The 26,790-nt window shown below is 37.1% G+C and overlaps 7 protein-coding genes and 1 long non-coding RNA gene across 9 annotated transcripts; 4 read left to right on the forward strand and 4 right to left on the reverse strand.

Annotated features, from left to right (window-relative positions):
* Nucleotides 1-104: 104 nt before the first annotated feature.
* On the forward strand, nt 105-1,694 carry LOC108854893 (uncharacterized). The gene is made up of 5 exons (XM_018628572.2): nt 105-500; nt 752-836; nt 932-986; nt 1,168-1,306; nt 1,448-1,694. Exons 1-5 carry the CDS (start codon nt 309-311, stop codon nt 1,559-1,561), a joined length of 585 nt encoding a protein of 194 aa, XP_018484074.1. The 5' UTR covers nt 105-308; the 3' UTR covers nt 1,562-1,694.
* On the reverse strand, nt 1,628-7,741 carry LOC108854888 (DNA mismatch repair protein MLH3-like). Its single transcript, XM_018628566.2, has 24 exons — nt 7,401-7,741; nt 7,260-7,311; nt 7,130-7,177; nt 6,887-7,041; nt 6,759-6,816; nt 6,599-6,656; nt 6,401-6,493; nt 6,175-6,334; nt 6,053-6,068; nt 5,727-5,947; nt 5,577-5,646; nt 5,413-5,493; nt 4,009-5,298; nt 3,704-3,898; nt 3,438-3,511; nt 3,145-3,345; nt 2,945-2,989; nt 2,779-2,832; nt 2,556-2,662; nt 2,421-2,469; nt 2,258-2,317; nt 2,117-2,189; nt 1,947-2,032; nt 1,628-1,866 (listed from the first exon to the last, which is right to left on the reverse strand). The coding sequence occupies exons 1-24, from the start codon at nt 7,524-7,526 to the stop codon at nt 1,708-1,710; spliced, it is 3,531 nt and encodes a 1,176-aa protein (XP_018484068.2). The 5' UTR covers nt 7,527-7,741; the 3' UTR covers nt 1,628-1,707.
* Nucleotides 7,742-9,162: 1,421 nt separating this feature from the next.
* On the forward strand, nt 9,163-10,858 carry LOC108849433 (suppressor protein SRP40). Of its 2 annotated transcripts, none has more exons than XM_018622988.2 (2): nt 9,163-9,402; nt 9,812-10,858. In XM_018622988.2, exon 2 carries the CDS (start codon nt 9,822-9,824, stop codon nt 10,623-10,625), a length of 804 nt encoding a protein of 267 aa, XP_018478490.1. In that variant the 5' UTR covers nt 9,163-9,402; nt 9,812-9,821; the 3' UTR covers nt 10,626-10,858. The 2 variants fall into 2 exon arrangements, with proteins under 2 accessions (XP_018478490.1, XP_018478489.1); XM_018622987.2 differs by having other exon boundaries at nt 9,166-9,391.
* A 1,138-nt stretch (nt 10,859-11,996) lies between these two features.
* On the reverse strand, nt 11,997-13,892 carry LOC108848228 (uncharacterized). Its single transcript, XM_018621538.2, has 3 exons — nt 13,550-13,892; nt 12,527-13,375; nt 11,997-12,455 (listed from the first exon to the last, which is right to left on the reverse strand). The coding sequence occupies exons 1-3, from the start codon at nt 13,730-13,732 to the stop codon at nt 12,159-12,161; spliced, it is 1,329 nt and encodes a 442-aa protein (XP_018477040.1). The 5' UTR covers nt 13,733-13,892; the 3' UTR covers nt 11,997-12,158.
* A 504-nt stretch (nt 13,893-14,396) lies between these two features.
* On the reverse strand, nt 14,397-15,121 carry LOC108849199 (54S ribosomal protein L19, mitochondrial). Its single transcript, XM_018622723.2, has one exon. The coding sequence runs from the start codon at nt 15,072-15,074 to the stop codon at nt 14,604-14,606; it is 471 nt and encodes a 156-aa protein (XP_018478225.1). The 5' UTR covers nt 15,075-15,121; the 3' UTR covers nt 14,397-14,603.
* Nucleotides 15,122-15,742: 621 nt separating this feature from the next.
* LOC108853057 (54S ribosomal protein L19, mitochondrial-like) lies at nt 15,743-17,197 on the reverse strand. Its single transcript, XM_018626520.2, has one exon. It carries the CDS (start codon nt 16,905-16,907, stop codon nt 16,428-16,430), a length of 480 nt encoding a protein of 159 aa, XP_018482022.1. The 5' UTR covers nt 16,908-17,197; the 3' UTR covers nt 15,743-16,427.
* A 3,678-nt stretch (nt 17,198-20,875) lies between these two features.
* Nucleotides 20,876-21,844, forward strand: LOC108849003 (probable E3 ubiquitin-protein ligase ATL45). The gene has a single exon (XM_018622491.2). The coding sequence runs from the start codon at nt 21,073-21,075 to the stop codon at nt 21,661-21,663; it is 591 nt and encodes a 196-aa protein (XP_018477993.1). The 5' UTR covers nt 20,876-21,072; the 3' UTR covers nt 21,664-21,844.
* A 2,728-nt stretch (nt 21,845-24,572) lies between these two features.
* Nucleotides 24,573-26,164, forward strand: LOC130511630 (uncharacterized). Its single transcript, XR_008945119.1, has 3 exons — nt 24,573-24,827; nt 25,127-25,206; nt 25,297-26,164. It is a non-coding gene; the product is annotated as an uncharacterized LOC130511630 (long non-coding RNA).
* Nucleotides 26,165-26,790: the final 626 nt, after the last annotated feature.

Consider the following 26,790-nt stretch of genomic DNA (forward strand, 5'->3'; position numbering starts at 1 on the left):
GAAACGGCATACAATCTGCAAAGCTTCGACCTTTTTTTATTTATTTTTAATCTCGTCTTCTGCTCTTCACCGGTTCAGATTTGACCCTTTTCACTCCACTTTTTAAGATTTGGGCTTTCGCTCGTCAGCTGATCGGTAATTGTGTGTCTCGAGATCATTGTTTGTGTGGAGATTTATAAATGTTGAAATGGGGTTATAATGCACGCATGTTGCTCGACTGAAAGCCGCAGAGACATTTCTCTTGCTGCTTGAATTGAGTGAGAGACTCAAAAGTCTGAAACTTTTTTGCTTTGGGTAGGAACAAACGAATGGTGAGGTCGTCTCTATCGGATAAGAGATACACTTACATACACCAAAGTGAAAGTGAGCCAACTAGAGGAGCCATTGACATCCACCATGTGATCATCAAGGGAAGCAGAGTTACTGGTCATTCCCGTCTTAGGTGGCTTGCTTTCTTCCTTGTGGGTTTGGCTTTTATCATGTTCTTTCTTCTTGGAAAGGTAACGATTCGTTTAGGATATGTTTGTTTGTTATTTAGATATGAATTTTTGATCAATCGCATGTCATTATTATAGAACTATATGTTAATACATGATGAGTTTGGTGTTTTGATTCTCTAAAGCCATATGTTGTTAATGCATTACGAGTTTTTTGTATAAATCACGTGTCTTAGTTTGGATTTGTTTTGTTGATGTTTCATCTGTATTTTCTTCAAACGTGTATCTGAAAGGGGGTAACTCACATGAAACAGGACAATCCAGTGAGGGATCTTTCTTGGAGCTGCCTTTTAAGTGGTTTCTTTGTTATGATACAGAGTCGGAAGTTTGTCAAGAAAGGTGAGAAGGACTTTGTTACACGCTTTAAAGTTTCACCAAATGATATTAGTCTTGAACATCTTTAAACTGATTCTTCTCTTGCTTGAGCTGTTCAGAATCTGTTATAATCATGGCAACCTTGGGGATCCAACTTGAAACTCAATATTTAAGGTCCGGTTTCTCCATTTAGTTAGTATTTATTTTCCGCACTCCATGATGATGATGATGACTTAATGCTTTGAACTACAACAATATTAATGGCCTATGAGAGAGGGTGGTATTATTATTATTATCATCTGTGCTATTACCAATTATTCAAGTACTTAAATTGTTACGTGTTTCTGCTCTGCAGTGGAAAAACTGTCACCAGGTTTATCCCTATTGGCAAGATTTTGAAGCCTGTGCTGGTCGAATGCGTCACCCCTGTTACATGTTACTGGAGTCTCTCCTTGTTTCTGCGTGGCGAAGAAGAGCTTACATTGGTGTTTAAGGTAATGCAAACAGTTTTGTTCCAGTACATTGTGAGAGAAAGTTTTACAACATCTAGAATAATCACGAGCTACCAATGGTTCAATCTTATTATACTGTTTCTTTTTGCCATTGATTCTAAGTTCAGTTTCCTCTATGTACAGGAACTGCGTCCGTCATTGAAGATGTTGGTTCCCATAAGGAAGGCACTGTGTGCTGTTACTGGCACAGACCAAAGCAAAATGATGACTGAAGAAGAACATGTTGTAGCTGGTTAAGCATTTATTTACATGTCAAATATTTACTGCCAATGCAATCAGAGAAACATGGGATGCGATTTACAGTGTGACTAAGAGTAGCAAATTGAAAAAAGTAGTTATTTACTGAGTCTATAGCATCAAAGGTTTGCTACAGGTGCAACATTTTAGCTTCTAGCTTCATCTAAGCGTGACTTAGCACGATCAAGTGTGATTTCTCTGCGTTCGAACCCATGCCACGGTTGTCTTGGTTCGAGCTTTGCTATCTGTTTGTGTAATGCTTTCAAATTGACTAGAGGAACTGTCGTTGGTCGCCCATGAGCACACTGTACACATAAGAAATGGGTTTAATTTGATTAGAATAGAAGATGAATCATTTTGGTAAAATTTCATGTTTCTTAAATACCTGGAAACACAGTGAGGTCTGCTTCAGTCCATCGATGATTAAAGAGCATTCCGAGGGCAACAGAGAATCTCCGAACATAATTGCACCTTAGCAGTTGTAGACGAAGACAAAATTAGCAAAGTGATTATCCTTGAACATACAAAACAATTCTGGAGAGAGGAGGAATAAACCTCTACATGCTTTGGAGTTCAGGACTCGAAGAACAGATGGAGGAATTGTTGATGATCCGTCAGTATCAGCAAGCTGGTTTGGTAAAAGTTGAGTAAGAATCTTAAAGTAAGCTGTGTGCTTATACGTGATTCAGAAAGTACCTGCTGAAGAAACTCTAATAGATCAACATCTGATAGATTTACACCCAGAATGCATGGGACCTACAAATGGTGTAAACAAAGTAATCATTCAAGTGACCCATATAGAATCCCAAAGAGAATGTAATAAAAAGGAAAATGAAAGAGCTAGACTAGGCTGTCTAACCGCATTGAGTGTGATTGGAGTTGGTTTCCGCTGAATGATGCTCATGCTCCTGTAGAAAAGTAAAACATTTATCATGGTGCGGCAATCTAACACACACAAATGCATATGCTGATGGGCCAGCAAGAGAAATTTTACTTCTTAAAGGACGTTGACCCTTCTGCATTAGTGCTGCAGATCCAACCCCAGTCTCTTATCTGGTCTGAATAACTCTGGAGTAACTGATAACCCATCTCTGGCAGGACCTTTAATGTCAAGAATAAAGATTATTGATGCACCATCAATAAACTGAGGCAGAGTAGACTACTCTGAATTAAATCCAGCGGATGATGATGTTATGTAATATAATGTTCAAACATACCAACTCTTGGTCTGCACTCAAATGGGTGACTGTCCTTGCTTCCCCAGCCAGGACCTAGTAATTTCATTTTTTTGTCAGTTGATAGAAGCACAATATTATCCAAACTGTGAAACACTCGAAAAGTAGCTACAACTTACATGAGCTTTAGGTTCCAAGAAGCTCTTACCTTTTTACGCAGCTCTTCTAAGCGAATTCTTTCATCGGCAGCATGCTGTAAAAAATGACACCCTCAAATTAACTTGTAGCAAGACATTTATTAAGAGCAATAGTTTCAACAACTTATATCTTCTTTATTAGAAGATAATTCTCAACCATGTTCAACTAGACTCTGACATAAATAAGAAGAAAGAGACATATAGGATGAACCTGATCAACGATGGCAACTGTTCCACAGGCAATAATTGGGATGTATTTTTTATCCACCTGTTGTAGAACCTTGGCATCTTCAAGGGAGTGTCTGTTTATAGATTCAGGAACCAAGGACTCATCGGATCGCAGGTGCAAAAATCCTGAACATATATCAAGTACACTATCTTGATCATGAAGCTCGTGTGATTGCTTGGCAACCTTGCACCAAAAAAAAAAATATTATGGATACTCAGTTGTCTTCAATTGTTCAGTCTATTAAGCAAAAAAGGAAACATTATAATTTGCTTTACCTGAGGGGACGGACAGTTATGGCGCCATTTCGTTGTGGATTTAACTGGATCCAGATTTTCCTCTGAGCTGAAGTCTGTGACATAGTTAATTACTCAACATGTAAGAGGGGAGAAAAAAGGAAACGTCGTGAAGACTTCCATATACCAAATTTGTCAAGGAACACGATCTGATTGATAACTACACCGACATGGAAGATACAAAAAGTGCCTTGGAGATGATTTACCTAACCAAAGAGACACACAGCTCATGTAAGATTAATAGTTACCTTCGTCTCCATCCTCATCTCGGGTCTCTGAGTGCACAATACTGCAACCAGCAGATGCTTTCAAGTCTGAGGCCGGACTCATTCTTTTTCCTGGTTCTTGAAGGTGATCATATGACACATCATCAAGGATGCTGTCGTTAAGATGCATGTGAGATGTATTACAGGGTTGTGTCAAGCACTCCAAATCATCAGGTTCTGCAGAAAGTTATACCACATTAATTTATTTTCCACCACATTCCGGAAACTAAAACAACAGTAGTAACACAATAACATCTGAAAAAAGAAAAAAGAACAGTAATAAGAACCTGATGGATCAGAGTTCTTCGATTTTGTGTCTGCTTTACAACTTAAACTGACAAACCTCTTTTTCTCTTGATAAAATGGAGGAGCAGAGCGGCTTCTTCTTGACCTTCGTTCACCAACATTTTTTTTTGACCCATACCTATAACTAAATTTGTCCTTCCCGATACTATGTTGTTCAATACCCACATTATCTGCATTCCCCCACAATGACTGGAAAATCTTTTCCCCTGACTCGGTGCAATTCCGAATATCTGCGAAAGAATCTGTGCTGGTTTTCCGGCAATCGATTTGAGGTATGGCCTCATGATCAAATTTGACGTTGTTAGCTTCACTGAAAAAATATCCAGGGTCAGGCATCCTTCCCACGTTCAAACTCCCTTCAAGAATTTGACAACCTTTCTGGTAATCAGACTTCCACTCGGCCGTAGGAGATGTGGAGAACACTGTAGAGCACTCAGAACTCAGACGGTAACTACCAGACCTCCCGACATTGGCTGAGGAAGAGTACCTTTTCTTGACAAAGCTGTCTTCATAAGAACGAAATTCCGTAATATCTACGGGGTTGATGTTAAAGTCTTCTCCAATTCCAACACTTGGATTGTCTAAGGAATGTTGTGGATTAAACCAATCAGTATCCTGCCATGAACTCCCTAGGGAACAAACAGGAGTCCTGGTCATTCCATGAAATTCAAGTGTGTCAGAAAGAACATCACAGTAAGAATCACCTTCTCCGGTCTCTACGACATTAATCAGTGAATTCGTTCGTTTGTCATCAAGTTTCATGCCTGATTCAGACCATTCACCATGAGATAGTTTAGGCTCATGAAGGGCTAGGCTTTCTCTTGAGGAGCAACCCCGCAAAAGATGCTTTCCAATGTAATTGCTGGCATCTAACTCGTCGTCAACTTCTTCAAACTGAAAATTTAATACGTCTGTATCTTCTGTAAAATCATTGTAGACATTGAGAGGTTTGCTAGTTTGGCATCTTGTTAGAAACTGTTTGCTGCACTTATCGCCAGAAACCAAGCTTGTTCCTAGGAGGTCAGTGACTTGTGGAAAGTCTTCATTCTTTTGCATATCGATGTCACATGGCTGTCGAACAGAAGCAGTCAGACCGTCAAATTCAGCTACAGTGTTTTGTTCATATTTTGGAGACCATTCCTCCTTTCCTTGCGAAAAATAACCATCATCTTTTCTAAAGTCACCAGACGGGGACAAGAGAAAACTACAAGGTGTCTGATCATTACTTCTCTTGCGCTTCTTTTTTGTAGGTTCTATAGTTTCTGGCCACTCTGCATCCAGAGAATGAAGCATTGGAGGGCCGCCTGAAATATATATGTGGGGCGAACAATAGATGCTGCCCCGTTCCACTAGGTAAGAACTAATGTCATATAAACTTTGGGTACCTTCTTGAAGTCTACCCATGTCATCAATCAGGTCTTGTCTATCACCTTTTGCCAGCAGATCAGCTCCCTCATCACAAATTTCTAAGAAAAAAACAGCAAGAAAGCGTTAAAAAGGACCAGAAATATAAGGGTTACTATCAGAGCTTAACAAAAGCGTAGCATACCAAGACCCTCATCTTTCTTCCACTTGGCTAGAATGATTCTTTCTATGAAGGCAAGTATAGGTTCCCAGTTCTGCCACGGATTGAGATACAGGCAGTCATTAAAATATATAAAAATCTAATCAAGTTTAGATCACAAGAGAAATTTAATACCTTGAACTCGACGTTTGTCTTTGAGGGTTCAAACGAGAATTCATAAAGATGACGTGGACATGTTATGCACAATATGTAGCCAGGACAGTGTTGAAGTCTGCTACGTCGTCCTGTTTGTAGCCCATCTGTAGACTTCCAGTCATCCGTAGAATCAAAACTAGCAGCGAAGTTGTTCAGTAGCTTGTGTATGGGACCTTTGCTTATGAATCTTGAATTGATATCTGTCACCGTGAAGGCCATACAACCTTATACAGAAACTTCCTAACTTAAACCGCAAAAGATAGTTGATGTATAGTCACACATAAAAAGTGCAAATATAAGGATACATATGTACTGCAAAGCCTGCAAGGAATATACCACAATCATAGAGAAAGGTGAGAATCAAGGTTAACAATCTGACAAACAAGAGTAATAGTTTTGGAGACCATAAGTGGAGCAAGTAACTTACCTTGAAACTATCTCGAGGACCAGATATATACCCAGAGACATTCAACAAGCCATCTGTAACGTCTACTTTACAAAGAGAGTTTAAAGCTTCGGTCCCTGCATCTCTCATCAGTAGCGAAAATGCTGAAGCAGAAGGATTGGCTTGGAGAAGCTCTTCATCACTGTAACAAGTAAACTATCAGATGGGCTGAGCTCATAAGAATCTTAAAACAAAAGTAGAAACCCACCTCTCGATATCAAGAACACTGAAGGAAACATTCGAGTGAACAAGCGCAATCCGGAACACACACTTTGTTATAGATTCCAACATTTTCTTGGGGCTTGCGTTGCAAAAAAAGAAGAAAAAGAAAGAAACGATTTTAGACAGAGACAGATAAAAACCCATGGACGTCTTTCACAGAACTTCAGACAAGGCGAAGATGAACCTGGATCGCATATATTGTTGTCTCACTGGTTGATTGTAAAACAGATCTCGGACAGTTACTGCATCAACCAGGTCAAACATCAGAAGTAAATCATGCCATTGACCCTTGACAATGTTAAACAAACAAAAATCAGATGCAAAGGTGACAAAAGACACATTACCAGTCGTGCCAGAGCCTTTTCTATCATCGTCAATTTCTAGATGCAGACACTTGGATCCCTGAAAAGCGTGGTGGGAAGTTTAAAACCATATGTGACAGCGTTGAGTTGCATCAAGATTCATCACATACCTTCATAACCTTTCGATAACCATTAGGTCTCCCAACAGCTTTAGTCGTGATTTCAAGCAACGAGATATCTGATATGGAAGCCAAGGCCTCTCCTCGGAATCCAAAACTTTCACTGGCTGTCTCCACATTTGTGAAGTCGTTAAACTTCGACGTAGCTGTTTCATCACATCGCTCATGATAAGTTTCTCAACTAACAAATAGCTTTTACCAATGCATTAGTATCAAAGTGAGATAAGAGCTTACCATATCTTTCTCCCAACAAAACCAAATCATCTCTGGAAACGCCTGATCCTGAAAAAAAAAAATATCAAAAATTAAGATTCAATCATTTGCAAAAAGGTCGAGATAATCATTTTAGAGCTATTATACTCACCATCATCGACAACCTTAACAGAGCATGTAACAACACCCACGAAGATAGACACCTGGAGACATAAGAGTTTCGATCAATCAGTACAATAACAAACAAGTTTCCAGAATTAGAAGATAGAAAATCGATTCGATTTCGGTTAACCTTGGTGGCACCAGCGTCGAGACTGTTGAAGACGAGCTCCTCCACGACTCTCGCCATGTCGAACATGATGATTCCGGAGCGCATCGAGTGACGAACACCTTCCGGCAAGGGCTTGATCGTCTTCATCTCCGAATCATCCGACTGCAACACCGAAGAACGACACCCTAAACTTCAAAAGCGATCTCTCTCTCTCTCGCACCGTCTCTCGCTCAGTCACTCTTAACGGGAATGGGTTCCATCAACTGTGGAAACTGGAGGGAAAATCGAGAAATTGGGGTTTTAGGGTTTTCTAAACGACAGCGTTTTGTGTTTATTTATAAATGTGTGAATATTTACTTCTTTCAGGTTTTAACTTTTGTTTTAATTCCTTTTAAACCCCATGGAAAGACAACCTTCTAAATCTAACCCTGGTGCTAAATCAAATCGTAGTGCTGAGGGTTGGTCGGTTTATATAAAGCCACCAGATTAGACCACCGACGACTCTCTCCAATTTTTATTCCAAAAAAAAAACAAATAATCACATTAATTAATACGGATCTGCAAAAAGTCAATTAACAAAACTATTTTCACATTTTAACATGGAAACTACCAAACATATAATTTAATAATACTATAATACTTGTAACAAACCAGAATTCTTATCAGAAGAAATGAATTTGAATATAAATATTATAAAATGACAAATGATAATGTTGATACAGAAAAATCAATTATGTTGATATTTTCTCTATTCAATGTTTGATGATATATGTATTTGGTCAGACAGTGATCTAATAATAACGATGTAATAGTTCCATAAGAAAAAAAAGATGTAATAGTTCCATTAGTTTTCTCGTTTAAAATGATTTCATTAACCTTTTTGGGGGTCTAATGAGGATGAAATGGCACGGCAAGTGGCTGGTGAAGTTGACTATCTCCGCCAAACTAGTAGGGTATAAATGATCATAGATCCATCGGATTAAGTTTTAATAGAATAGATACCACCGATTATTTCAAACTAAATATTAGATAGCCCACTTTGCTTTAATATTCATCCACCATAATTTCTCTATCACGTCAATGATATGGTACCTACTTACGTTTCAATAAGTTTCACAGTTCAGTTTTTTAAGATATGATCTTGTTTGACAGTTCAAAAATATTTTTTTTAGCTTTGATCATCTCTTTTATAAAGGAAATATATTGTGAATTATATTAATATTATTTCCAACTGCAGTGTAACGATTTTAACATTTTTTCTAACACATCATATAATATTAAACGAATGAAATATAATCTGAGATTTTTTATTATATGTACACAAATTCGTGTCCATTGTCATGTTTCTCAATTGATGGTCCTCCTTCTATATCATCTTGTGTGGTTTAAACTTTGTGCATTTGTTTAGAAAAATTAGTAGAAATCTTAGATGACAGCCTACTAAAAATCATATAAAAATCGAATATTCTTTTATTTTTAAAATAGTGTAATATTTACGAGCCACGTTGGCTCACATTATTCTTCCAAAAGAAATTATTTGATTAAGAGTTCAAAATGTAGGGAAAATAAAATAAACTAGGATGCCAGAAAAAAAAAAAGGAGTAACTCCGTGAAGAAAGAAAGAAAAAAATGACGGCCGTTATTATGGTTAGACGGAAGAATGTCAGACTCTCCGACCAGTTGGTTATTTCTTTCTTCTGGGGTTCTTGTCAATGTCATGTAATGTAAGAGAGATAACTGTAAAAAAAAAGAAAAAAAAACTTAATTGATAATTATACATGGAAAAATAAAAATAAAAAAGAGAGAGAGAGAGAGAGTGATTTTGTAGGGTTTACATATAAAACTGAAATATTGGAACAATCTCCTCTTCTCTTCTCCATTGCCATTTATCTCCTTCATTCCCTCTGCAAACCCTAATTTTCTTTCCTCTGTTTTCTTTTCCTAAGAAACTGGAAACAATAAAGATAACTTCAAAAGCTGTGGCAATTCACCTTTTGTACGAAACCGCAGAGGTAAAAATCAGGTTGCTTGGCACATACTCTGTTTTCTTATATCTCGTTTTGATTTATGATTCTTGATGCTTCATTGCTTCCCTAATTCCTTTTAATTAACCACCTTGTGATCGAGTAATTTAGCTGCTTAATTATGCTGTTAACGATGAGAATTGGTGAGATTTAAGGAGATGCAAATTTGAATTAAAAAAAGAGGATCGATTTATGTTCTGTCTTGACGATTAATCGATCTTTAAGGAAAAATGATAACTTTTTATTTTTAATATTTTGAAGAATCAGCTAATGATGATGATACGGATTGTATGTGCTCTGATCTCATTTCATAATTCGGATTCAGATCCATTTTAATCTGATTTACAGACACTAAACTCGTGTTCTTGTCTGATTGTCTCTCCGATTTGTGTTTTTTTTTGTTTATAGCTGATTAAAAATGGAGATGAGTCAGCTCGATTCCGATTTGCGTCTCCCTCCTAGAAAACGATTACTTGCTGGTTACATGAAACTAAACGGCATCGGATCTTCTTCTTCCTCCTCGACGCCTCCTTCGCCTGCTTTCCCTTCTTCTTCCTCAACTTCGAACTCAATCGGATCGTCATCCTCCTCTGCTTCGACCTCTCGTTTCCACAGCGTCCAGAATCAGTCACCTGAAGAGCACGTGGAGGCTGCGAGATCCGCTGCTGCTTCAGCCCTTAAAGCTGCAAAGGCGGCTAGGGCATTGGCTAACGAGAAGGCCTTGATCTCCTCAAAGGCGATTGCTGCGGCCAAGAGGGCACTTGAACTTGTTGATTCTTTCCCTAAAGAAGCAATGGCTGCTGATTGCAAGGAGAAGAAACATGTCTCCCTAGACCACTTGTCTTCAAAGGGAGAGCTAAGAAGGTACGAGGAAACAGAGGATTTAGCGCGTAGGTTGCAGCGAGCTATCGACAGAAGGTACCCTAAAGTCTTGCGAGCTCGCGAGGAGAATGATGGTCAAATAAACAAGAAGCAGAAGATGAACAAGACCGTAGTCGATTCAGACAGCTCGTATGACGGGTTAGAATCATACAGAACGTTGAAACATCCTGAAGTGGATTCGATACCGACACCAGGGAAGGAGAAAGCAGAGGAACAAAGAAGAGGGAGAGTGAAGCTAAAGAAGTTTCCTTTGAGCATTTGCAACTCTACCGATCAAGAAAACGGTATCTCCTGCATGTCTCCAGAATGTGTGAAGCAAAACAAAGCCGTACGGTCATAGTGAGTTTTGTATGCAGAAGAAAAGACTTTTTTTTTTTTAATTCAAGTTTTGCCATTTTCAGTAGAAGAGAAGAATCACATTTGTTGTTTATTCATATATGAATTGTATTTGCAATTACGGTGTTGTAGAATAAGGTTTGGTGGTATTTTGGATTCATAGACGAAGGACGAATGTAATGAAGTTGATGTACTTTTTTTCTTTGTTGAATATTATTCTTTACGTTTCAAATGAAATGTCATTTAACTTTCTAACACTATTGAAATAGTTAAATGTTTACTTTTGCTCTTATGCAATTATTCGTTTATTATTTTTAGTTTTAATTATAAGTAAAAATGATATATTAATGTAAAAACTGTATTAATATCATAAAATAACATTATAATTTTATTGTACAACAATAACTAATTCGAAAATCGAAACTGAGGGCTTATGTTTTTTATTGAGTCTTACCCATTTTTCCTTGTGCTTCAGAAACAATACTCAGCTGTGCTGGGTAATGGTTCGACCCTAGATAAAAAAAAACAGAAAATAAGTTAAGTTACAAAGAAAAAACATATTTTTATGGATTCATTGACTGGATACAGAGTGTCACGTGTAGATCCACGTGCTGTTATGGAACGTGTGAGACAGTCAGGCGCATAATGAGAGATCGATATACATACAAATCTGGGAAGAACGGAAACAAAAAAGCTCAGTCATGCATGGCACATGTGGTCTGAAAGTTAAAAACATCTGGCCATGTCGCTTTTAGATTTACCAATAAGTCATCTTTATTTCAGTTTGTACTTTATGGGTTTAACTAAAAATTTTAGTTTCACCACTTTGGGACTTAGGGTGTTCTGTTTTTTACTTCTAAAAGTATTTTTTCAGACGAGGAAAAGTAGGTACTGAATGATATGAGCATTTTGTTCAACATACAGTAATTTTATTACTTCAATAGATACGTTGACAATGACATGTTTAGAATGGGACGTATATTTTGTCTGGACCATTGATTTATCATGTGTGTCCCTATTTAACTACTTGAGTACATAAAAGAATTCAAAAAGTAAATGCCGCCGACAAGAAAAAAAATAAAGAAACCGCAGTAACGAGTAAAATAGTCATTCGGTATCCAGTAAAACGGTAAAGATTACAAGTAACCATTTGAGTGTAGAGAAGATCAATTGTGTTTACTTTAGTTTTTTTACAATTGACTGTTTTTCAGTTTTGCATAATCATACGTCTTTAATCATCTCATTAATGGATTCAACAAACAATAACTAAAACAAAACAAGCAAATAAATGTTTTTAAGATTCTTTAAAACTTTAACTAGAACTTAACTAGACTTAACCAATAAGATGAAACATCTTTGTTAGTCAATTTAATCATTCACTACAACGCATTTTCTTTATAAGCAACAAATGAAGTCGATGTTTAACCAATAATCATATCCATAGCTCCAAAAAGAAAGAACAATTAAACAAAAAATAACGAAATTGTTCAAAAAGAAAACATGTATGAAAAAAAAAGGAAGAAGGTGGAGTTTCCTTTCACCCTTCGATGTGCAAGTTTCTCATATGAGATTCTACATTATCTGCATTTTTGTTCAGTGTACTCACTACATTCATCCACGGATGTTCCAAGCACTGCTGAGCAGTTGGTCGTTTCTCTGGCGCAAACTCAAGAATAGGACTCAGAAACTCTGCAAACTCCTTTGCTTCTGCTTCCGGAAGCTTGTACTTATCCACCAGTAAACGATCTAGCGGCCAATACTTCAACCTCCGTATCCTCTTCAAATCTCCATGTCTGTCAAAGTAGTCTTTAGACTTCGCTCCACCAATAGCAATCTGCTCAACCAAACCAAACCGAGTCAAGAACCGAGCAAAAAGAAACATAAAACCAAACACAAAAAGCAAACCTTTCTAGGCATTTTTCCTAAGAGTTCCATCATAAGAGCAAGGTGATCCTCGTCTTCTCCATAACCATTCCCTTCTTTAGGAGCAAACATCATATCCCCCGTGACAAGCTCGAAAGCGGTGCAACCAAAAGACCACATATCAACAGAGAAAGAGTATCCAGACTTCAGTATCACTTCAGGAGCTCTGTACTGTCTCGTCTGTATCTCCTCCGCAAACTGTTTATCACCCCAACAAGCGTTACCGAAGTCAACCACTTTGCATCTCATATCAATCCCATCAAGACTCCTCTCCTCCGTCTTCGACGATGCTTCTCCACCAACCATCGAGACTCTTCTCTCCGATATCTTAGCAACCGCTCTTTTAGCTCTCCTCTTCAACTTCTTCTCAATCAGATTCATAGTAGAAGAACCTCCACCACCGTTTGCGTTCCCCTCAGGCTTTTCTAGCAACGGAGTCAACCCGGATCTAACCGGATCTTTAGCAGGGTCAATGGTGGAGCAGAGAAGAATGTTCTCAGGTTTTAAATCAGAGTGGATCATACCGAGCTCACGGTGCAAGTAATCTAAACCAGTGAGCACGCATCTGCAAATCTCCCTGACTTTATCCATCTTCAGACCTTTGTAACGGTTGTATCTGATCAAACGGAGCAAGCTGTCGCCGAGAAACTCGAGCACCATGCACAGATGCTGCCCGTTGGGGCCGGCGTGCTTGAAATGGTCGATGAGACGGACGACGCATTTGGTGTTTTGGAGATCTCCGTCGGCTGCAGCTGAGAGGAACTCGATTTCGTGAAGTGCGGCTTGTGCGAATTGCTGTGCGCTCTTCTGAATCTTCAAAGCAACGTAGCTCTGCAACAACACATACACACAAAGCGAAAACATTGTATAAAGGAAGAGTCTTTTGATCTCGATTTGTGATAAGGTAAAGCTATCTCAGGTGAGACTAAAGAGACAAGGATGAATAAAGGTTCGATCTTTTACTAATTTTCATGGGAATTAAAAACAGAGATCAAAGAAGCGTACAGAGGAGAGAGTATCGTAGGCAAGCCAGACGGTGGAGAATTGACCCCAACCAAGCTTTCTCTGAGCGATGTAACGTCCACCGGAGAAAGGGTCTCCGATCCTGACGGCGTGGTATCCACCTTTACGGTAAGAATCGAAGCCTTCTTCTTCACCTTCTGATCCAGACGAGGATGAACACGACATATCTCTGTCTTAAAATTCAACTTTTGTCCGATTTGGATCGTCAAAATTGGATCTTTGCGAGAGAACTTTCCTTTTTCTTACAAGGGGGAGAGAGAGAGGAAAGACAAAAGAGAGAAATGGGCACTAAGATCGCGTGTGACCCTCTCTCCACTTTTTGCTCTGTTCTCCCGATTTAAACTTTTGGGCTAATTCTCTGTTTTGCCCCTTCATGATGGAGGAGGAGTTGTTAAGCAAAGAGGAGTTGTTGCTTTGGTCAGATGTCATTTGTCTTCCTTCCTTAGACCGGTTTTCTCCCAAAAATTTTAAAGAACCGGTCACCGAGGGTAACTGGTTCGTTCGTGCAGCAGTTGGTAGATCATATTCTTTGGGACTGGTCCAAACTCTCACAGGTTAATCATTGAGATTTACGATCACAATTGTTCCTTCAACTCACTAACCTTTGAACCCCCAATTTTCTAGGATTTTACAAACAAAAGACCGAACAAGAAGAAGAAAAAAACAGTAACAGAACATCTTACATGAGAACACAGTTGGTCTAATAAAGCTAAAGGAAACCTCATCGATTCACAGTCTAAACTTCATACATGCGAACAGAGTATGTTCTATTAAGACAAAGGAACCACCTTTGTATTTTACTACAATCCAAATTCTATAGCCACACAACAACAAAACATTTTAGTTCCTTTCAAAAAAAAAGGATCAAAGTGACAACATTCAAGAACAAACTGAATCTCTAATAACTATTGCAATGCTTTTGGAGTTCGACCATCCATTGAAAACAAAGCAAGAGAACAGAGTGAAAACAGAGTAATCTGACATTCATGTTTATTAGACAAAGACAAAAGGACCATCTCGAAATGAAACTTTTTAATCACTCCAAATCCTGAACAATCTTGATCCCCATGGAGTTAGCAGTACCAATAATCGATTTGCAGATCGACTCCAACGGCATATACTGACAGAACGGATCCGTCTGCTTCACCTTCGCGATCTCGTACACGTGCCTCACCGACAGCGTCGTCACCGTCAAATGCCCCGGACGCGTGCTCCCTTTATCAACCCCCGCCGCTTTCTTGATGTACCACGACACCGACGGAGACTTGACGGTGAACTCGAACGAGTTGTCCTTGTACGCCGTTATCTTCACGGCCATCGGAGTGTCCGGTTTGTACTTCTGCGTCCTCGCGTTGAAGTCCTTGCAGAACGCCATCAGGTTCAGCCTGTACTGACCTAGCGCCGGACCTACGGGTGGTGCCGGTCGTGCTCCTCCGGCTGGGACGGTCAGCTTGATCGTCGCCGCTACAGCTCGCCGTGTCGCGATATCTTTCGCAGCCGCCGCCATTGTTTGGATCGTGAAATGCTTCCTTCTTCAGGGTGGAGGGTTTTACAAGGTGTAGATACGGGCCGATATGGGCCTTAAACTTGGACTCACTGATTAGACCTATCACTCATCTTATACTATTAAACTTAAATTCAGTCGTTTTACATGAATGGGAAAATGATTTTTCCAGCCATGGTTTGCAATTGCATTGATCGGTCAGTGACAATGACATCGCATGAATCTTGCGTTATTAAGATGGATATACAGAGAGCCGTGCTCAGAAAAATTTATGCCATAGGACAAATAAAACACATGTTTATAATCTCTTATTACTATATTGTTTTGCAGTTAAATAGCACAAAAGTATTTTTTATAAAATTTTGATAGAAAATACTACCCAAAAAAAACCTCTTGTTATTATTTTTATGTTTAACTTATGAAAAGTTGTAATACACAAAATACTATCTTTAATAGAAATAATATCTATTAATTTTCAATCACAAAGCTTATTTTAAAATTTTATGATAAATAATAATATATAAATGATACTAATAGTAATCTATTCAGAAAACATTTGTTTTTATTGTAACATTTCACAAATCTACGAAAAATATTCAGAAGAAATAAAAATTCAAATATTTTCTAAATTTATCTTAGTTTTAAAATTAAGTTGTAATTGTAAGAAAAAAGAATTCTTTAAAATGTAAGTAGTAATCTATGTTCAAGTTAGAAGAGGTTAGCAAAGATGTTTTATCATTTAAAACAAAATAATACTCTTATAAATATCCCTATAAGCATAAAGATAATGCCTTAAGCCAAAGCTTTATATTTTCTTTACTAAGCAACAAGTAACAAACAAACATGAGGCATCTACTTCCACAGAGTCCTAAAGGAGCAAAGCTTAGCTACCATTCCATTATCGTTTTGATATTGGATTCAAAAGATAAAAGCTATTTCGTTGTATTGGTCCTTGTACATAGCATAAAGAAACACATACTTAGAACAAAACATACATAAAACCACTTTCAGTTCACGTTGGGAGGGACTATATATAATGCTTGGGTTCCCGGCAAAAATGTGAAACAGCATACATAAAATGTCATGTGAAATTTAAACACACGCACACTACCTATTGTGTAACTAAACCTTATGGATTTGGGATGTCTCGACACTCTAGGTGTCCGTGTATCAATGAGTCTAGTCCGTATAGGGACCACGGTTAGGTTTGATATTTATTTTATTTTGGTTGGAACAAATGTTTTTGGAACTAGGAAAATATTTTAATCTAGAGTGGAAGAAGTAGTATTTACGCCACAAAATAACAAATAAAGTACTGAGGAATAATATGATAAAAGCAAGAAGTAGAACCTTTAATCACTCCAAATCCTGAACAATCTTGATTCCCATGGAGTTTACAGTACCAATGATAGATTTACAAATTGACTCCAATAGCATATACTGACAAAACGGATCCGTCTGCTTTACTTTCGCTATCTCATACACGTGTTTCACAGAAAGCGTCGTTACCGTCAAGTGCCCCGGACGTGCGCTCCCTTTATCAACCCCAGCCGCTTTCTTGATGTACCACGACATAGAAGGAGACTTAATGGTGAACTCGAACGAGTTGTCTTTGTACGCCGTTATCTTCACGGCCATCGGAGTGTCTGGTTTGTACTTTTGTGTCCTGGCGTTGAAGTCCTTGTAGAATGCCATCAGGTTCAGCCTGTAGGCCCTGTACTGACCTAGCGTCGGACCTACAGGCGCAACTGGCTTTGCTGCTCCAGCTGGGACAGTCAGCTTGATCGTTGCCGCAACAGCTTGCCGTGCCACAATGTCCTTCGCAGCCGTGGCCATTGTTTGGATCGTGAATAACTTCTTCCAGGGTTCGAGTGTTTTTATTAGACATATCTTGGATAGAAAAGTGTATTTTGAACGGTAGATATATTTTGGATAGCAAGGTTGTATCTTGGAGAGTAGATATTATGGACTGCTAATCGTGAAATCCGTTAAGTTTGTGAAGCTCAAACCAAATAATATACAGTAATATAAATACTATTTTGAAAATTAAATATTTAAGATATGTCATAAGATTTATATAATTTCCTTTTAGTTAAGTTTAATTCCTGTGTATACAACGATTTTATAATTTGTTATAACAATACAATAATATACAAATCATAGTACATTCTGATTCGCTTATCTTATATACAATCCAACCACGCAATTAACAAACAAGTGTATGGCTACAAATTGAAGGATTTAGAAGACTTAAATTCTGTTTTTACATAGTGAGAAATGATTTCCACTCATTTTCTTCTATAAACAACGTCATGGCTTGGCTATTGCACTGATCGTTTGTGGACCATAATGTTGACATTAATGTTTTCAGGACCAAAAGTCAATACAAGTGTGCGCACCCACAATGACATAAAATTTGCGTTATAAACATGGACACATAGAGTACACGTAACAAATATATGATGCATGACTTTGACTCCTTGAATAACTCTTTCGAGTCTCAAGTTGGTTTTATGGGCTTTTAGATTTTTGTCAACCTTTCCTTTTTTGCTAAATGGTAAATATCATTTCAAAATGAAAATTGAGGTTTACATAATGTATTTGACAAGATATAAGACCTCTGGTCTTGATTCCATGGCAAAAAAGATAAAAACATGGAAGCAAATATCAATCAATATCTTAGCCGTTCTGCTTGAGAGCGAACAGGACTAAAGATAGTGATACAAACTTGAAAATTCTGAGTGAGCAGTTGAACCAAGCTAGGTAAGAGAAGAGAAGCTTGAAAACAAGTGGAACAAGACACGCAACACTAACAAGAAGTTGTTTCATCCGGTTGCCCAAGCAATTTGCTATTCCTCAGAAGAACAGAACCACGCCCGCTCAAAGACTGCCCTCTAGGTCCGAGCAGGGACAATGAACTGGTCCAAGTTCTAGCAAAAGAGGGGACAACACTAACCGCAAAAGTTTAATAGCGCTCAACTCGTACGACCGCACTCGTCCTCTAAGCCGGTAACAAACAAGGGGCAGCATCACCACTCATGGGCCTTACTATCTCCTCCAGTAGCAAAGCGAACCCCGAGCACAAAGAATCCAAAAGAAACTCCGTTACCCAATTCTGTTCAACCTGCAAATCAAACTCAGACAACAAGCAACGCCAAAACCGAAACAAAGGAGGGACGAGGAGCTAATTAAAGCTACACTCATTAGCAAAATCACTTGAGCTTGAATCTTCAAAGATACGAACATGTCGTTTCTTCACAGATGCTAGAAGTCCCGAGACCTCAAAACTCAAGCGGAGCCACCCGAGATAGCCTTTGACGGAGACAGCCATAAAGCGACGTTATGGAACCACACCGACGGGATAACAAAGAAGCTGGCAGAGGCGACACATAACTCGGCTAAGAGAGGTTCAGAGATATGGAGCAGTCGCTAGGGCTCCAGAACTCGAAGCACAACTCAAACCTTTGACGGAGACGCCGAAGAAGACCAAGTGCAGAGTCACTGACCAACATCAATCACGCCGGAGAGGAAGATGGACAAGGTGGGAGCAGTGGGGGCCCTCCCGCAACGCCGATTGGCGCCCGAGAGGCAAGCGAAGTTCGTAACGGCGGAGTCGCGAAGAGTTAGGTTTGTGAGAAAATTTGGGGGCGCGTGTGTATTACTTGTCAACCTTTCCTACTTCGACAAAGTGTCCAAAAGGAGCAAAGCTTAGCTACGATTCCTCTTATCATTTTGATATGGAATTCAAAAGATAAAATATACTCGCTGAAGTAGTCCTTGTTCATGGACATAACGATACATAGACTTTGAACAAAACATATATAAAATGCAATGTAAAATTTAAACACACGCACACTAGCTTATGTGTAAACTGAAGCCATCGAATGTTTTAAAAATTAGTAAATAATATGAAGTTGAGAACTAGTATTCTCATGACAAAAAATAAATAAATAAAGTACTAAAATAATATTAAAAGGATAATATAGCATCTATACGTGTGTGATAACAAACAACACACAATTATAAGGAGGTATAATCCAAAACTATTAAGTTCAAAAAAAAAAAATCCAAAACTATGGATTATTGATGCTCCTATCTCCATAATTGTTGGTTTCCTTTTTTTTTCTGTGTGCTGCGAATGTCTTCTTGTTTTAATTATTTGGATTTATTAACTCGGTTTGCTTTTTCACTTTTGTGGTTCTATACAAGACATTAAGAGTCAAATCACACGAATTTACGCAAAGATTATTATTCTTTTCCTCCTAGGCGTACATTTCATTTCAAACTTGTTATTATTCTCGTAGGTTCTATCCATCTTCCGTATAGCCTACAAGACCCAGTGGTGGTGAATCTTATGATATTTCAGCTTACAACTTTTTTTGTAGGATGAAATTTCTAAGTTATTTCATAGAAGTAGAACTTCGGTTTCTTTTACCGAGTATTATTGAACCAACGCAAACAAAAATTGTAATAACATTTCTAATTAGCACCATTTTCTAGAAACACAAAAGCTTTCTATACACGTGGACGATGTTTCCTGCCGTTCATGTTATAATGTAAAATATTACTACCTTTGACGACACGTACATCCATTTCAAAGATTCTGAAACTGGATTTTGTACCATTATCAAGATCCCACCTACATGATCTAGACAAAAAAAAAATCCAAAAGTTATATTGCAAATCTAAACCAAAACTCTTTCAGGAAACAAAATCACTCAAAGTAACTAACTTTTAACTAAACTAAAAATGATATCTCCAATCGAGCGACTAAAAACTAAATAATACGTTGGCCAATATTCAGTCATTTCTTTAATCCTTTTTTTTCTGTAAAAGTTCTTTAATCCAAAGTTACAGCTGCATTTTCGAATATTGGAGATAAATGGTAAAAGAAAACTAGGTAATGTTGCATGAACTTTGAAATTTTGTATTTTAGAGTTTTTTTTTTGTGTGAAGTATTATTCTTCAGACTAAAAATATTACAGGTTAAAATTCTAGATAGCAAAGAAGATTATGGATGGAAGAACTAAAATTCGTCCCGTCTTCCAAATTTCGAATTAGCTATAAACGATTCCAGTTTTTCTGAAACTTCAATCTTTTGCCTTTTTGTTTTGGAGAGAAAGGAAAGGAATTGAAAATAGAGAAAAATAAAAATGATGATTAAGTAAACAAAAGAGTCTAACCGAAGTAGGTTTAGGTAATAAAGTGATTTATACTTACATTGCTTTTAATTATGAGTTCGTCAAACTAATCCTATAAAGACTGCTGAGTGCCCACACCTACCGAACTTTTTTTATGCTTAGTTTCTTAATAACATAAGACAATTTGATTCTTATTATATAATTAAGGGAGTGATTTGGTATGTGATTACGATAATTCCAAATCAAAATTTTCTATTTGGATCTACATAGCCGCATGCTTCAACTAGCATTGGATGTTTTAGATATTTTTGTCCATTTTGTAATTTTTATTTGATAGCAAGTTATTTATTTACCGTTTTGTAAAATAGCATTTCTTTTACAGAACCATGAATTATTTTTTTTTCAATGATTCTGGCATTTCCTATTTTCTTAATCAAGAAATAATGTCAATCAAATTTTCTAGATAAGAACGTCAATTTCAAAAGTTTTAATAATATACTAAAATAAACTAATAGTTTTTCTAACAAAGGAAAAATCAAGGGAAAAATATGTTTGGCTTTATGAATACTTCAATCTCGTTTTTTAAATCTCGTAAAGTACTCTTCACTTTTTCTTATTCATACAAACCTTTTCAGCCGATATTGGATGGATTTTTTAAAATAAGTATTTTATATATCCTCTAATTCTATGCAATTGGGTAGGCATATGTATTATGTATATAAGTAAGATGTGTATGTGTTTCTCTATTATTATTACCTAACTAGTTCAGATTCTTCTTTCCTCTCTAAGCAACACCAAGTTCTTCTATATATTATCTTCACATTTTCTCTCTCTCTTTCTCTCTTCAAACATCAAACAACATGACTCGCTCCTCTAGATTCCTCGGATCAGCGACGGCGCCGCCACCGCCGGAGGAAATCCTCGCCGCCGAAACCGACATGGTCGTGATCCTCTCAGCTCTCCTCTGCGCTCTCATATGCGTAGCCGGCTTAGCCGCCATAGCTCGCTGCGCCTGGCTCCGCCGTCTCACCGGCGTTAACTCCGCCGCCGTGGGTGAATCTCCGCCGCCGCCGAGCAAAGGTCTCAAGAAAAAAGCGCTCCAGTCTCTCCCTAAGTCCACCTTCGTCGCCGCAGACTCGCCGGGCTCCTCCACCGGAGGAGACGGAGACTCGACCACCGAGTGCGCCATATGCTTGACGGAGTTTACCGACGGAGAAGAGATCAGAATACTGCCGCTATGCAGCCACGCCTTCCACGTGGCGTGCATAGACAAATGGTTGACTTCTCGGTCGTCTTGTCCTTCTTGCCGCCGGGTTTTGGTTCCGGTGAAGTGTGATCGGTGTGGACACCACGCTTCCACGGCGGAGTCTCAGGTTAAAGACCAGCGTTCTCCTCATCGCCAAGATCGTTCACAGTTCACTCCCGTCATTATTCCTGCTTTTCTTCCGTAAAAAGTTCACTTTATTTTATATAATTAAGCGAAATATAATCGGCATGATTAGAGAAAAGTAAAGTATTCATTAACTATGAATTAGGGAACTTTTAGTTTACTTTGAATTTGTATCTGTTCTTCTTTGTAAGACTGTAACACTGTCCTGAACCTGAATCAATCAGATGGAGTTTTATGTTCGATATGTTAATTTTTTTTCTATATTCTCTCACAATTCGCTTAAAATATGTTTTTTATTTATAAATTATAGTAGAATATGATTTAATTGATTGGACAACATGCGCACTGAGAGAGAGAGCCATGTGAACTCGTTTATGAGCTAAACCCAAAAAGGAATAAATACTCGATTAAAAAGTTGCAAACTGGAAAGTATACATTTTCCTCAATTTCCTTGTACTTTTTGTGAAATATTTATCAAGTAAATGATTGGTCGTTTATCTTTTATACTCCGACAGTCTACATTAGCTGATAATTAGTTTCAGTTAACAATGTTGAAAGAAAATGTAACGGCATAAGTAATACTAATAAACTACTAGCAATTAGTGTAAGATACACAATGTAGTGATTTTCATAGTTTAGTTATATGAAGATTATTTATATGCAAATTAGCTAAATGATTTATGATAAAATGTGTGTGGTGTATTCAAAAGTCTTCCTTATTTTCAGTCATAAGTCAAAGAAAGCGTGTATTGTCTCATGACTCTCATTATCGTTTACCCGCAAATAAGGAGTGACGCACTCTCATTCAATCCGGGTGGGCAGAGAAATTGATAGTTGTTTTTTTTCTTTATGCCAATGACCAAAAAAAAAAGAAATTGATAGTCATCTTTTTTTTTTGTTGATGACCATAAATATACAGAGTTAAATACTTTCTTTTTACATACTTACCGTCTGCATGCCATATATTCCAGAAAAAAATATAGTGTGTCTATAAAAAGAATGTAATGTAATACTTTTCATTTGGTTAAGAAAATATTATGAACATGCATCATAAAAATAAAATTAATTCAATAAACTCATTAGTTTTCTTGAAAATATGTAGTTTTATAGAAACGTTTAAAAATTCTATTTTTGTAAAACGATATTTTTCAATACTTTTATTTTTGTGGAATGGAATTAATAAAGTAACTTTAATTAAAATCAGCCGTAACATAAATATATTACTCTTAAAATTAGAGTTACAAGAACAAACAAGAATCAATTGGCTCAGAATACTAAATAAATGTAGAAATTAGAAAATTGTGCCTAAAACAATAATTTTTGTGTATATATGAAGTACAATTTCTCAACACACAAAGAATAAATGGTTTTTATTTTTCACTTTCTCCAGAAAAACACAACTTTGTGACGTTGAAATAGTATCTAACGATCTAGGAATTGAGTCAATTGACCACATAAACATAACTTACAATGTATTTTATTAGTATTTCTTTGGAAGTCCTACGAAGTTGTGTGTATTTATCTATTATTTTTGAAAACAGTATATTTAGCAAAATATCACAGAAATACTCCACATGAAACAAACATTAATTTTATTAGGTCTCTTTCACCATTCTAGCAATTCAAAATTTTCCTTAAATCATTTTATGGATTCATGCATTATTATTAGCGGATTTACAGAAAATTTTAGCTATTTTGATTGCAACTTCATGATGATGATAAACTAATGCAACAAATGATCTAGCAACTATCTCAAAATATCTACAAAATAGTGAAATCCTCAACATAAAACAAACATAAATTGCTTAATTTTGTTAGGTCTAATTCACCACTATAGCAACTCAACCTTTTCTCCTAACATTCTAATTTTGTTAGGCCCTTTTCACCATTATAGTAATTCAATTATTTTGGGTTAACTTTATATTTATAGATTCACATATTTGTCTTCGGGGAAATAGCTAAACTAACATTATCATGTTTTGCTACTGTGAATAGTAAAGTGGAAACCGGGCTTTCTAGCTCAGTTGGTAAAGGGTTCACAGCTGTGAGTTCCGCCACCTGGGTTCGAATCCCGGCCACTGGGAAATTAACATTTTGGCATCGCCAGGGACAGAGGACCGACATGTGGCAACACGTGACTAGTCTGGACCACTTCTGTGGGGCCAGGATACTTCTGTATAATTCAAAAAAAAAAAAGAATAGTAAAGTGATAAAAAGGTAAAAAGTGGAGAAAGAGGAATGAGTATTTGAAGCAAAACGATAAACGCACCACCCAACTTATAGACACTAGAAACGCATGACAAGCCCAAGTATCATCCACCTTTCAGTTTCACTCAATGGAATCTTATACCTTATCTTTTCCTTTCTTTTTCTCCAAGTGTTTATTATATAACAACCAAGAGGCAAAAACAGTGAAACAAGATTTCGGCCAACACCTTTTCATCATTTAACTTTCGCTTTTTAGGCTTTTTTGTCATCTTCAACCTTAATCTTATCCAACTTTTACTATTTTCTAGTTGAGGACCGAACGTATTCACATTCTTCGATACTCATCCTTAAATAAATAGGCGATCCGTTTATTAGTTTCAGTTTGATGCAGTCACTAGGTTTCCGTTGAATGCATTACATGTTTTGGATCCTGTTCTATAAAGTCCAAACAATTGCCATGAGCCAAAAACAAATGAGAACACTGAAAAAGTAAACGAATACAAGGTTTTCTTTGGTTTTGTTAGCTTCAAACTCACGTAGTCCCTCGCACAAAGTCATTTAGTTTTTAGCGTATGAAGTGTTTTGGTGTAAAGTGAAGTTTTGCTTTCACGAATATTTTCATCTAGATGGAATGATTTCACGAATATATAAATCCAATCAGCTAATAAATTAAGATGAATAAAAGAAAGTTCAGATAGAAAGGATGGTCCCAGGTTTAAAGTATATTAAGAAAAATAAGTATATATTTACATTTTAAAACTAAAATTGTTTCATTATAAATTTATAAGTACTTTCCTCCTAACTATCTTTTGCGCTCATAGTCAAAAAGAGAGACATTTCAAAGATTCACTTATTCATTTCTTAAATGGCTTTAATCTTTCTTCCCTAACCATTTCCTACATCTTTTCATCGTTCACATTATATATGTCCCTTTCAATTTACTATTCCACCTTCACTTTTCACCAGCTCCATTATGGCAAACTCTGTACCAAATTTAGTAAATAACTTTTCAAAATTGTAAGTTTTCACCATCCTACTCTGCTTTCATAATTAAAATATACAGTTAAGTTTGGAGTAGATGTTCGTTATCAAGTTGGAAATGAACCAAAATTTTAAACGATTTATTTGTATGATGTTGAGCATAATTAGTTTCATACAATTTTTTTTTCTAAGAGGATACAAAATAAACTAGACTGCAAGGAAAATTGTTATGTACACGTGGCCTTCTATATATATTTATATCCATCTACATGTACATAACAATTTTTCAGATATAGTAAATAAAAGTTACTTACCAGATATAGTCATTTTTTCAGAAAGAAAAAGTAAACTTCAAATCATGGAAAGGAGAAGATAACAACGATGAAGTATGATTGCGAATCTGCAACTTTTGGTGGTATATCGAATCTATGAAAATATATTTTATAAGGTCTTAGATGGGTTAGCACATTGTTTTGTATATCGTGTTACTTTTCTTTTGTCACAGGAATAAAGAATGTGCCGGTGTTGATGAACAAAGAGCATGACGAGGATCCAAAAAGCATGGCGAGTAGGTACTGTTTAATGGGACCTTTGTAGTAATGTCTTGGGATCAAATTAAGAGACATATCTAGACCTAATAATTTCATATTAATAGCAAATGCTTTCAAATAGGAGATAAAACTTGAAGCATTAACCTGAAACCATCAGTATAAATACATGGAGAAATGAATTACATCATATTTTACTTCCCTATGTTTCAAAAAAATCAATAGAAAAAAACTACTATTATGTTTTGTATATTATTCCAAAACGATAGCTTGGCATACACGGATCAAAGGTTAGGCATCGTCTCCCTTCTCCCCTCGCTAATTAGGGTTTTGTCTCCTTAATTTCTTCTTTCCCTTTACCTTCTCAGATACCCTAATCAAACCTAAACGGGAAATACTGGACTCATTTGAACTACAAATTCGCTTATTTGAAAAATAAAATTTGAATACTCCATGTTTATTGTTTTCTAATATTAATAATTTGTTTTATGTCAAGATAAAATTTAGACTATGGCCCGATCTAGCCCGACAAAAACTATGTATGGGCCTGATTTTCTTTTCACATCAAGGGATCATCCAAGACCAAAGAGAATAAATATTGTGGTTTCTAATGATGAGAAAGCTTTGCTGCATTCATCATTGCACATGTGAAAATCAATCACATGAATGAAAGACTCTCGTGACGACAAAACAAGTAAAGAAGTTTGCATTAATGTCATGTTTTTTCCTCTTATTAATATCAGAAAACCATCACATCACATCCCCTATCAATACACACACACAAGCTTTTAGATCCAAGTGTCTCTCGTCTCAAAACCAAAGAAACAAAACCAGAGACGATATATAGACTGAACACAAAGGTGATTCGGTTCTGTTTTGTAACATGCTATGTCTATACGACATGAATAAAACAATGTTATGCACAATTATACATGTGAACAGTAAATACATTTATAAGCAGTTCTAGACGATCTGCATGCGGTTCTGTTTTCTCTTGTTGGACTTAGGGAAGAAACACATCTGAACCCAGCTCTTCTTAGGCTTAACCACTAGAGATTTCTCGTTCCTCATCTCCACAAGATCATTCATATACTGAACAACAGCCTGAGGACCCTTTTCAGCTACATCACGAGGAGGAACTTGTAACGGATTCTCCTGAGCACGAAACACACGCAGCTTCGTAAGCATCCTGAACGAGTCCGGAAGCACACGGATCTAGTTATTGCTTATATCAAGCTCTTCAAGCATCTCAAGGTTCCCTATCGATCTCGGCAGCGACACCATATCAGCGAAGTTGTTTCCAACGTTCAGCTTCACAAACGTTGTGGCAAAACAAAAACTCTCTGGCACAGACTCGAGCTCGTTGAAACTCGCGTCAACCTCTTTGAGGTTAGCTAAAGAAGACATCGTGGTCGGTAACTGCCTGATGTTATTGTAACGGACATACAAGA

This window comes from Raphanus sativus, chromosome 4, assembly GCF_000801105.2.
Source record: "Raphanus sativus cultivar WK10039 chromosome 4, ASM80110v3, whole genome shotgun sequence".
NCBI lineage: Eukaryota > Viridiplantae > Streptophyta > Magnoliopsida > Brassicales > Brassicaceae > Raphanus > Raphanus sativus.